Here is a 12,792-nt window from a genome sequence, read left to right on the forward strand (position 1 = left end):
GCCCTTTGTCCTCCTCTGCTGAACTCTGAATTTCTCCCAGTCCTCAGGTGAGCCATTTTTTCTGGCTAATTTGTATGCTTCTTCTTTGGAATTGATACTATCCCTAATTTCCCTTGTCAGCCACGGGTGCACTACCTTCCTTGATTTATCCTTTTGCCAAACTGGGATGAACAATTGTTGTAGTTCATCCATGCGATCTTTAAATGCTTGCCATTGCATATCCACCGTCAATCCTTTAAGTGTCATTTGCCAGTCTATCTTAGCTAATTCACGTCTCATACCTTCAAAGTTACCCTTCTTTAAGTTCAGAACCTTTGTTTCTGAATTAATTATGTCACTCTCCATCTTAATAAAGAATTCCACCATATTATGGTCACTCTTACCCAAGGGGCCTCTCACGACAAGATTGCTAATTAACCCTTCCTCATTGCCCAATACCCAGTCTAGAATAGCCTGCTCTCTAGTTGTATATCTTTTTCTATCATGAAGTAACATCTATTTCTTAAATTTACAAAAAAAGAAACTTTTGTTCAGTTCTGGCTATGCCAACAAAACTTACTGTTGTCTTTATATCTGATGCACTGGGAGATCTGTCCCCAGTGTGATGAGTGGTGATGCAGCAACAGCCTGGCACTCAACGTCAGTGAGACCAAAGAAATGATTGTGGACTTCAGAAAGGGTTAAGAGGAGGCAACACAGACCAATCCTCATAGAGGGGTCAGCAGTGGAGAGAGTGAGCAGCTTCAAGTTCCTGGCCATCAATATCTCTGAGGACGTAACCTGGTGCCAATATATCAATGCAGCTATAAAGAAGGCAAGATAGTGGCTGTATTTCATTGCGAGTTTCAGATTTGCTATGTCACCTAAAACACACTTCTACAGAAATCTGTCTTTGTCTCTTTATGTCTAGTTTTTCATCATTTCTGCCATTTTTTTTCTGTAAATGCCTTCAAGAAAGTACATTCCAGGGTAGTCTATGGTGACATATATGCACTTAGATAATAAATTTACTTTGAAATTTGAACTTTGTACCACTGTTGTACACAGTTACAGACCTTGTACTGAAACAAGGTGGTACATGGTGACAGATATGTGCCTAGAGGTACCGTATATATTGATAGACCTATATACACCAGCACCGAGCCTACTTTATACTAACAGTCCTGCGTCCCTCAGATTTAGATTTATACTTAGTCTAGAAATCTAACAAAGCCCAACACTTCTCTCCATGCCTCATCCCTGGAGCCTTGATGCCGGCCCCAGTGAGGTTCCAAGTGCCAGACCATCTACTGCGTCGGACTGAGATCAGGTGCCCAGTATTTGGAAGACCAAGGCCTGGCAGCTGGAGACTCCTGAATTCTATTTCTCCATTGATGGCCCCATTTCAGAATGGTTTCCCCATTCCATCCTGGGTGAGACTAAACGTACAAATGGAGCCACCAAAGCAAACGACGACCTACACAAAAATATCGGAAATAACACTCGAAAATCCTCAGCGGGTCACCAGGGTTCCTACCACAACCTTCTACAGATGCACAGTGGAGAGTATCCTGACTGGTTTCATCACGAATCGGTGCTCAGGAATGGAAAATCATACAGAAAGTGGTGGATACGGATACAGCAAGACGAAGGAATTGGTTGTTGACTTCAGAAGGAGTAGCGGACTGCACGACCCAACTTACATTGGTGGTGTGCAAGTGGAAAAGGTCAAAAGCTTCAAGTTCCTCGGGGTCAATATCACAAATGACCTGACTTGGTCCGACCAAGCAGAGTCCACTGCCAAGAAGGCCCACCAGCGCCTTTACTTCCTGAGAAAACTAAAGAAATTTGGCCTGTCCCCTAAAACCCTCACTAATTTTTATAGATGTACTGTAGAAAGCATTCTTCTAGGGTGCATCACAACCTGGTATGGAAGTTGTCCTGTCCAAGACCGGAAGAAGCTGCAGAAGATCGTGAACACGGCGCAGCACATCACACAAACCAATCTTCTGTCCGTGGACTCACTTTACACCGCACGCTGTCAGAGCAGTGCTGCCAGGATAATCAAGGACACAACCCACCCAGCCAACACACTTTTCATCCCTCTTCCCGCCGGGAGAAGGCTCAGGAGCTTGAAGACTCGTACGGCCAGCTTTGGGAACAGCTTCTTTCCAACTGTGATAAGACTGCTGAACGGATCCTGGGCCGTACCCTCCAAATATCTGGACCTGCCTCTCAGTTTTTTTTGCACTACCTTACTTTCCATTTTTCTATTTTCTACTTATGATTTATAATTTAAATTTTTAATATTTACTATCGATTTGTAATCCAGGGAGCGGGAAGCGCAGAATCAAATATCGCCGTGATGATTGTACGTTCTGGTATCAATTGTTTGGCGACAATAAAGTATAAAGTATAAGTATACAGCCCAGTCCATTACAGACAAAACCCTCTCCTCACCACTGAGTACAACTACAAGGAGCACTGCCAGAAGAGAGCAGAATCTATCTTCAAGGACTCCCACCATCCTCGCCATACCTCACACCTTAGCAAAGATTCCGGGTTTCCTTCTCTCCAAATTCCCTGTACTTTAAGACCCGTTTCATCTCTGAACTTAAGCTAGAGTTTGGAAAAGATAGGGATTGACACTATAGGAAGGATGTCAAGGTTTTGGAGAGGGTGCAGAAGAGGTTTACCAGGATGCTGTCTTAATTAGAGGCTGGACAAAATTGAGTTGTTTTCTCTGGAGCAGAGGAGGCAGCGGGGAGATCTAATAGAGGTTTATAAGATTATGAGAGGCATCGACAGAGTAGACAGGGAGTCTCTGTTTCCCAGGGTAGAGATGTCTAATACCAGAGGGCATGCATTGAAGATCTGAGGGGTAGGTTCAAAGGGGATGTTTTTTACTCAAAGAGTAGTGGATGCCTGGAATGTGCTGCCTGGTATGGTGGTAGACACAAATAAGTTAGCATTTTCTAAGAGACGTTTAGATAGGCACATGAATATGAGGAAGATGGAGGGATATGGACATTGTGTAGGTAAGAGTGATTTTTTGGGGGATTTTTGTAAATTTGCTTTTTAGCTGGTTCGGCACAACATTGTGAGCCGAATGGCCTGTCCTGTACTGTACTGTTCTATGTTCTATGACATGTTTTAAGATGGAAGGAATGCCGGGCCTGTACCCTGGAACAGGCCAGTGCTTTCGGGAGAGGAAAGGAAAATGTTTTGATGGGAGAATCATGCTGCAGGGTGGTACAGCTGATAGGGCTTCTGCCTCGAGGTTCAATCCTGACCTCAGGGGTCGTTTGTGTGGAGTTTGCATGATTGTGCGGGTTCTCCCTGTGTGCTTCTGTTCCCTAAAGATGACCTTTGGCTGCTGATAATTATCCCCAGTTTTCAGGTACATGATAGAGTCTGAAAGGAGGCAATTGGGAACGCTGGGGGAGAACGGGAACAGTGCAAATGGTACTTGACGGTCAGCACAGACTCATTGAGTTATAGACCAGTACAGCACTAAAGTAGGCCCTTTGGCCCATCTAGTCTGTGCCAATCTGCCTACTCCCATCGACCTGCACCAGGACCATAGCCCTGCATACCCCTGCCATTCATGTACTATCCAAACTCCACTTAAATGTAAAAATCAAACCTACATCCACTCTTTCCACTGGCTGCTCATTCCACACTTGCTCCAGCCTCTGAGTAAAAAATTCCCCCTCAGAGTCCCTTTAAACTTTTCGCCTTTCACCCTTAACCCATGACTTCTAATTCTAGTCTCAACTAGCCTCGGTGGAACAAGCCTGCTTGCATTTACTCCATCTAGATCCCTCATAGTTTTGTGTACCTCTATCCAACGTCCCCTCATTCTCCTACACTCCGGGGAATGAAGTCCTAATTTATTCAACTTTTCCCTATAGCTCAGGTCTTCACCTCCTGGCAACATCCTAGTAAGTTTTCCCTGTATTGTTTCAATCTTGTTGATATCTTTCCTGTAGGAAGGTATCAATAACCAGGACTGCACACAGTACTCCAAATTAGGCCTTGCTAATGTCTTGTACAAATAACATCCTATCTCCTGTACTCAGTACTTTGATTTATGAAGGCTAATGTTCCAAAAGGTTTCTTTATGACCCGTGATATCTCTTTCAAGGAATTTTGGATCTGATTTCCACGTTATATTGTTAACTCCTCCAAGCAGTCCACAACCTTGTCGTTGGGTTTGGAGGTTTGCGTGCCTCAATGACCTGGAGAGCTGTGCTGGCTGGAGTCAGGGCCTTGCGCTTTGGCTCTGGGTAGGGTCACCCATGCCAAACAGGTCAAAGGGTAGAGGCCCAACTGAGAGTGGTCCACCGGTCCTCCAGGTTCGGGGGTTCGGCTCAGGGTAACAACCCTGACTGGTCAAGCAAAACTGTTACAGAAACAGCAATGAAGAATCTGCGTGCAAATGAGAACCCCGAGCCACACCCGGGGCACGATAGAGGGAATGGCCAACGACAGACAGAGATGGAGGACCTTTGCTGCTGCCCTAAACTCCAGCAGCGTTACGGGCCGTAAGTAGGCATTCCTAAATGGGCTGAAAGGCCAGTTTCCTTGCCTCATGACTTAATGGCTAATATGGACACTTAAATTCAGGGCACCCTGAGTGTCAAGCAATGTTTGACAAGATACCAACAGAGGACATTCAGTGAGCTAACAGACCGACTCATTCTTATTTACTGACTTATTATAATAAAAAATGAGGCCATTTGGCCCATCAGGTGCCTGCCAGCTCCCAGCAGGAAATCCCCATCAATCCCCTCTTCTTATTCCCCTGAGCCACTGCTACTCATTCTCCCTCACACGTACACAACAACTCCCCTGTGGTGCTGTTTACCACTTGGCACACCAAGGGAAATCACAGGGAGAACATGAAAACTCCACCCAGTCAGTGCCAGAGGTCGGGATCGAACCGGCGTCCCTGCCGCTATCAGGCCTCATGGTGCTTCCCTCCAGCTCGAGGGAAACAAAATATTGCCATCTCTGTTCAGTGGTCACTCACCCCACCACGGTCACTCACCGTACATCTTCCCTTCGTCCGACAGGATAATCTTCCGCCTGCCGCACGGCGGGTAGATGGCCAGCGCCTCCTGGAAGCTCTGCTCGATATCGGCACTCCACACTCCCTCCGCATCGTTGTCCAGGCTCTTGTCAATCGAGTTGCTCATTGCCTCCGAGTCACGGTCAGGGCTCATGCCCTCGCCCCAGCCGTTCGCCTCTATTTTGCCTCCTTGTGGGTGTCCAAGCCTTAGCTTGGAGGCAGCACCGACCTGCTGAGAGAAAACAGCGGAGGCATTGGAGGAACTTGCCCAGGAATTACAGCTGCATCATGCAGACGGGCTGGGGATGGAGCACTCATTTCAGATCTCCACCCTGTTTCTGTTTGCACATAGCTTGCATTTCTTCCACTTCCCTCTTCCTTATTTCCTCCCCACTTACGAATTCTGCAACTAACTGTCAAAAGGGTAAAGCACTGGGAGAGGAATGAAATGGAGAAGGGAAGAGATGCTCATCGATGGGGAAGGACTTGAAGACAGTTGAAAAAGTGAATATGATCAGAAGAGAAGCCAGCAGCCAATGTAATAATTTTATGATTTTAACCACTGTTTCTAGCTCTCTCATTTTCACCATCGCACACTGAAGCTTTTCATTCTTGCTGGTCATATTGTTCTGGTGCAGTAGACTGCTCACCCACTGGAATTTCACACTTTGACAAAGAATTTCAATGGTGCAGACTGAAACAGGGAGAAAAAAATCAGTACCATTCAACAATGTGGGACACACACGTACACATACAGATACTCACACACTCAGGTCCATGTGAACACGCACAGACAGACAGACACACACACAAACACACCCATATATCGATACATGTGCATGCAGGTATACATGTGTATATATACACAGGCACAGACACACACAGATACATACACACTCAGGTATATGCACACACATGGGGAGACACTGAAGCGAGTGAATAGAAAAGTCTTTATTCAGCAAAATGAGCAGCAGGCATCATACTCGAGACACTCTTGGAAGAAGGGGCCAGTCTGACTCAATATCACATGACATTTTTATATGCTAAAGATCAAAGGTAACCACAGGACAATCTCTATTTACAATGTATCTACAATGCTTCCTTTGAATTACATATAAACTTTTCAAACACTTCCATCTCCATACCCACACTCCAGACACCCGAAATGGATGTTAATTCCCACCGATTCTGGGCTGCGTTCATGCAAATGCAGTCATCTGCTGTCAAATGGAGTGTTTCTTTGTTTGCAATCAACCCAATTTGCAGCTCCAGGAAGACCATTGTTCACAGCTGCATTTTAAATTCAATCTACAATCCATGTTCAGTTCTGAAGACAGGCTGCTGTTGAAATTTGTATTTGTTATATACCCTAACTCTAGAATATTCCCTGACAGCACACACACACACTGATACATGCATGCATACACACAGAGATACATGCACACTCAGAGACATGCATGGACACACACACACACACACACTCATACACAGATACATGCACACTCAGAAAAGTACATACAAATAGATTCTCTCTCTCTCTCTCTCTCTCTCTCTCCCCCTCTCTCTCTCTCTCACTCTCATTCTCACTCATAGCTCTGCAGGACTATTCTGCCCATTCTGTCACTGAACCATTCGCTCTCCCTAGGTCCTAGCCCACAGTTTATCTCACTCTCCATAAGTTAATCTGCTTCTGACCCTGACTATGAGAAAGTCTTTTCTCTTCCCGTTACTATAGCTGATCAAATCCTCCATCCCCCAGCCAGTGGGAACATTTCTCCTTCTTCACTTTCTCAGCGTCCTTGGTCATTTTGAATTCTCCTGTTAAATCACCTCTCAGATCTCTCCCCATTCATGGTTAATATTATCCCCCTCAGTCTACGCAGAACTGATCCCTCACCTCTAGAATCATTCCATAAAATCTCCCCCGCAACCTCCCTCGAGCCGTACGGTGACCAGAAATGAATATAACACTCCAGCTGATGTATGGAGATGAGATAGGACCTTTATGATTTTGTGCTCTTTGTTGTATGTGAAACTCTTCAGTTTTGCTGACAAAGGGATGCAGAAATATCATAGAACATCTTTTATTGAACTAAGTAATTATCAACTAAAGGGCTGCAACAATATATCAAAATCTTACCATGTGATACATGGTTCTTAAAGGTACAGTGACACTTCCTTTCTCATTCACCAGCACTTGGTCTGTAGCTGTGGGCACCACCACTGAACAGCTCCACCCCAACAAACCAAGGTTGGGATTGTGCCCAGAGCAAAATAACTTAAATGTTTTTAAACACTGTCTCCATGTCCACAGTTTTATCATTTCCTGTCAGTCACCTTATGTACAAACACTGTTGCACCTGGTCTCCCTTTAATCTATGTATGTAAGATATCTTGTGTATTTATGTAAAACAAAACCTCCCTACCTCCCACCTTCTATTCCCCACGCTAGCCTCTTCTCATCAGCCTATCACCTCCCCCCTGAGTCCCCTCCTCTTTCCCTTTCTCCTATGGTCCACTCTCCTCTCTTATCAAACCCCTTCTTCTCCAGCCCTTTATCTTTCCCACCCACCCGGCTTCACCCATCACCTTCAAGCTCGCCTCCTTCCCCTCCCCACACTTTTTTATCCTGGCGTCTCCCCAACTTCCTTTCCTGAAGAAGGCCTCGGCCCAAAACATCGACTGTTTCTTCATTTCCATCGATGCTGCCCGAATTTCTGAGTTCCTCCAGTATAGTCTGTGTTTTGCTTTATACTTATTGTTTGTTTTTTAATGATTACTGTTGCGTTCTTTATCTTATTGTGTTTAATTTGTGTGGCATGGGGTCTGGAGTAACAATTATTTCGTTCTCCTTCACACTTGTGGCTGAAAATGACATTAAACAAGCCTGAATCCTGAATCAGTGATCGTTCTGTAAGCTCCCTTATTAAATACTTCAATCTCAGGTCCTTGAACCATCGTACAGATGAAGCAATCCTGCAATATCAGGTCTAAAAATTCACATCTCTTCATCGCTGGGTTTAGCTTCACTAACTGCTGCTTCTGGTTTCTGGGTGCGTAAGAGTTTCGGAAATCTCTGGCAACGCCAGACCAGAATCAGATTGGCAGCATGTTGTGACGGCAGTACAGTGTACTATGCTAAAAAATTACTGTAAGTTACTATAACAATAAATAATAAATGGTGCAATAGTGTTTCTTCGAAGATTCACTATCTGTAGTCCGATATCGGCGTGGCTGCGAGTTCACTGTAACCCGGAGGCAGAGGGCTGGAGGACTGGCTCTGTGTGTGCGTGGGGAGGTAAGGAGTCTGCAGTGCTGTTGTTGCTTGTGTTGTTCTGTGAACATGGTGGCTCTGCTATGTTGGCTTCAGAATCTGTGTCGACATTTGCTGCCCCTGCCCCCAGTGCATCATTAGACTGTGTTGGTTGTTGTGTAGGTACTTAATATTTCAATAATATTTGAGTAACCTTACAAATATATTGTTTAATTAAGTATTCTTGTTCGTTTAAATAATTAATTACAGGTTATATGTAAAAATCTGCTATATATAGTATAGTATATATAGTATAGTGATAAGTAAATTAATCTGAACCAGATTCAAAGAAAGTTCAGTTTATATATGCACAAGTACCTATATGTATAAAACCATAAGATATAGGAGCAGAATTAGGCCATTTGGCCCATCGCGTCTGCTCCACCATTTCATCATGGCTGATCCAATTTTCCTCTCAGCCCCAGTCTCCTGCCTTCTCCCCATAATCCCTGTGTGCCCTGACCAATCAAGAATCTATCAACCTCTGCCTTAAATAAACATGAAGACTTGGCCTCCACAGCTGCTTGTGGCAAAGAATTCCACAGATTCTCCACTCTCTGGCTAAAGAAATTTCTTCTCATCTCCATTCTAAAAGGATGCCCCTCTACTCTGAGGCTGTATCCTCTGGTCTTAGACTCTCCCACCATCAGAAACGTCCTCTCCACATCCATTCTTATCAAGGTCTTTCAACATTTGATAGGTTTCAATGAGGTCATCCCTGTCTTCTGAATTCCAGTGAGGACAGGCCCAGAGCCATCAAACACTCTTCATATGACAAGCCATTCAATACTGGAATCATTTTTTGTGAACTTTTGAATCCTCTCCAGTTTCAACACATCTTTTCTAGCATAAGAGGCTCCAGACTGCTCACAGTACAAGTTGAGTCCTCACCAGTGTGTTATAAAATTTCAACATCACATCCATAGGGGCAGTGGAAAACTTATTTGCAGCAGCATCATGGCACGTATCACAGGCGCAGCATCATATATGCGCCACTCGCAAGAAAAATGTAAATTATTATTCAAGTAAATTTATTATCAAACAATGAATAAGTTATACAACCTTGAGATTTGTTTGCTTACAGGCAGTCACAAAGCAAGAAACCCAGTTAAAAAAAGACCAACCCCCAATGCGCACAAAAAAAAACAAATCATGTAAACACCAGAAGCTAGCAACAACAACAGCATTCTGAACCAGATGGAGTCCTAAGACCCAAATCCTTGGAGCAGCCAGGAGTGGGTCCAAAGCCTCAGTATTACGCACGTTTTTTACAGGAAAGAACACAATTAATAGTTGATTGGGGGAAAGTATGGGGGGGATGTCAAAGGTAGTTTTTCTTTTTACACAGAGAGTGGTGGGTGTGTGTAATGCGTTTCCAGGGGTGGTGGTAAAGGCTGATCCATTAGGGACATTTAAAAGACTCTTAGATAGGCACATGGATGAAAGAAAAATGGAGGGCTATGTAGGAGGGAAAGATTAGAAGCCCATTTGGGGTAAAATGATCAAGGAGGTCACAGTGTGCTAAAATGTGGTGATTAGGGTTTTGCCAGTTGGTTCAGGAACAGAAAGTTGCTGTTCTTGAACTTGACAGTGTAGAACCTCAGATTTCTGTAGCTCCTGGCCAATGGTGGCTGCTAAAAGATGCCGTGGCCCAGACGGTGGGAAGCATTGACATTGCATTGGGCCGCACTGTAACAAGGCAGGAGACAACAGACAGAGAGGTCAGAGTGGGAGTGGGGTGGAGAATTAAGGTGGCACGTCACGGTTACTCCTGAGGACTGGACACAGGCACTCTGTAAATTCCCTTCATCCCACCCATCGTTGTCCCACTACCGAGACCAACTTGTTTCCCCCTTTCCCAGTTCTGATCTAGAGTCCCAGACCTGAAATGTTGACTATCTCTCTTCACAAAAATGCTGCCTGACTTGCCAAGTTTATCCAGCATTTTAGATTCCAAATGTCTGCAGCTTTTTGATTTTCTTTGGCCGTTAAATGCATCTTGGATTATCACTGCTATCAGCTTTCCCACCAGCAAAATTAAACTGCCTGCGCTGTAGCTGGCTGCATTTACCTTCACATTGTTAAACCACTCTGAGCAGTTTAGGGCCCCTTATCTGAGAAAGGATATGCTGACATTGCAGGGGCTCCAGAGGAAGTCTACAGGAATTAAAGAGGAGAGGAGAAGATGGCGATTCAACGCAGCTCGCAGCAGCCACTCTGGTGGTGATGTCTGTTATTTGTGAAGTAGGGTGCCGTGCACAATCCTGATTTGATGGAGACAGACGTGAGAGCACGGAGGAACATCTGGTGAAACTTCTGAAATGCCTGCTTCGCTGCCACTGCTACTGTGTGATCCAGAATCTCCGGAGGGGAAGGCCCCGAGTCCTCGGCTTTGCTTGTTGCTCGGTGGCCGGGGTGGGGTCGAAGCGCTCAGCAGAGGATGGTGCTCAGAGGGGCTGGTCGGAGGCTCGAAGTTTTCCGACGGACTCAGAGTCCGTTGCGGTCGGAAGCTTCCAAAGGTGCTGCATCGGCAAGTTTGTGGTGCTTGGAGGTTCATGGCGGGTAGAGTTCCTCCCTTCTGCTGCCTGCGTGAGATGATGAGTCTATCGGGACTTTGAGACTTCTTTTTACTATGCCCATGGTCTGCTTTTTATCAAATTATGGTATTGCTTTGCACTGTTCTAACTATATGTTATAATTACTGTATGTGGTTTTGTCAGTTTTAGTCTTGGTTTGTCTTGTGTTTCTGTGATATCATTCTGGAGGAATGTTGTATCATTTTTTAATGCATGCATTTCTAAATGACAATAAATGAGGACTGAGTGTCCTCATAATCTAATCTAATCTAACGTTCTAATCGAATTATCCCAGAAATGAAAGTGGAGCAATTGATGGCTCTGGGCCTGTACTGGAGTTTACAAGAATGAGTTTGGGGGGGGGGGGTAGTGGATCTCATTGAACCCTGTTGAATAAGGTTTGGATAGAGTGGATGTGGAGAGGAGGTTTCCAACAGTGGGGGAGTCAAGGACCAGGGGGCACAACCTCAGAACACGAGGACGTCTCCTTTGAACAGAGATGAGGAGGAGTTTCTTTAACCAGAGGGTGCTGAGTCTGTAGAATTCATTGCCACAGATGGGTGTGGAGGCCAAGTTGTTTGGAATACTTAAAAAAGAGGTTGGCAAGTTCTCAATTTGGAAGGACATCAAGAATTATGGAGCAAAGGCAGGAGAGTGGTGTTGAGACCAAAAATAAATCAGCCATGATGGAATGGCAACAAACTCCATTGGCCAAACGGTCAAGCTCAGCTCAAGTTTTATCGTCTAAGAGTGAAATTTCAGCTGTGCTCTTCTTTGCTGAATGGTTTTAGATGGAGTGGACAGACAGTGCCTTTTCCCAGGGTGGCAGTGGCATAATTTTAAGGTGATTGGAGGGAAGTACAGGTGGGGAATGTGAGAGGTAGGTTTTTTTTTACAGAGTGTTAAGTGAATGGGATGTGCTGCCTCTCTAAGCTTGGTATAGTGTCAAATGGCCACACAAGTTAGAAGCTGTTCAGCAACGGTCTCCTGCCCCAATTAAGTGGCATCACGTCCCAAATAAACGAAGGGAATCCTGTCATTTTCTTTGAGTTGCCCCAGATAAGTGGCCGCCATGGTTATCCGACAGCCCACTGAACTGGAATTCACTGTCACTTTATTCTCTCCGCATTCCCAGCAACTCTCCCCAGACTGATTTTTAAGTCTGTAGAGGTGGTTTCGGGGACAGAGAGGGGAGCTAGGGGGTCAGGTCGCCATCCGTGGGTGTCGGGCTGTCCCAGGTCGCGGGGGGATGGTGGTGGGGTGTTCCAGGATGAGATGGCCGTGTGAGCAGGAGGCTGGAGAGCCAGTCAGTCAGTTCAGGGTCCCGTTGTCGGCTAGTCTGAGGGTTGATACCAAAGACAGAAACCCAATCGGAAGTCCAGAAGTCGAAGCCTGATGGGTGAAGCCTGGAGACTGGAGACGGAGATGGAGATGGAGATGAGAGGGCAGAGACCAGAGACGAGAGGCAGGAGACAGAGACGGGAGGCCAGAGACCGGAGATGAGAGACCAGAGACGGGAACGAGAGGCAGGAAATGGAGACAAAAGGCCAGAATGGAATGAGAGGCTGGAGACGGAGACGGAAGGCCATAGACGGAGACTGGAGACTGGAGGACTGTCTGTAATGTCCATGTGTGAGGGTGGGTGGGAGGGAGCAAAGGGGCTTGTTTTCCTGTAATTCCATTGCTTCTTGTGCCGTGTTTCATTGTGTTCCGTGTTGTTCTGCTGAGCATTGTGGCTGAGCTACGTTTGCACTGGTAAGTGTGGCGTCACTTGCGGGCTGTTTCCAGCGCAGCCCTGGTTCATGCTGGTTGTTTTACTGTATGTTTCAATGCACGTGTGATAAATAAAT

The 12,792-nt window shown here is 45.5% G+C and overlaps 1 protein-coding gene across 12 annotated transcripts in view; it reads right to left on the reverse strand.

The window, feature by feature from the left end:
* The window catches only part of LOC140204835 (transcriptional enhancer factor TEF-1-like), a 98,492-nt gene that overhangs the window by 61,743 nt on the left and 23,957 nt on the right, over positions 1-12,792 (reverse strand). For 8 of the 12 annotated variants that reach the window (XM_072271680.1, XM_072271681.1, XM_072271682.1 and 5 more), the window contains exon 2: positions 5,033-5,282. In XM_072271680.1, coding sequence (XP_072127781.1) covers positions 5,033-5,282 — 250 coding nt within the window. Of the gene's footprint in view, positions 1-5,032; positions 5,286-12,792 lie in introns of all 12 variants that reach the window. The other 4 variants (XM_072271686.1, XM_072271687.1, XM_072271684.1 and 1 more) reach the window with 1 other exon arrangement.

Source organism: Mobula birostris, chromosome 11, assembly GCF_030028105.1.
Source record: "Mobula birostris isolate sMobBir1 chromosome 11, sMobBir1.hap1, whole genome shotgun sequence".
Classification (NCBI taxonomy): Eukaryota; Metazoa; Chordata; class Chondrichthyes; order Myliobatiformes; family Myliobatidae; genus Mobula; species Mobula birostris.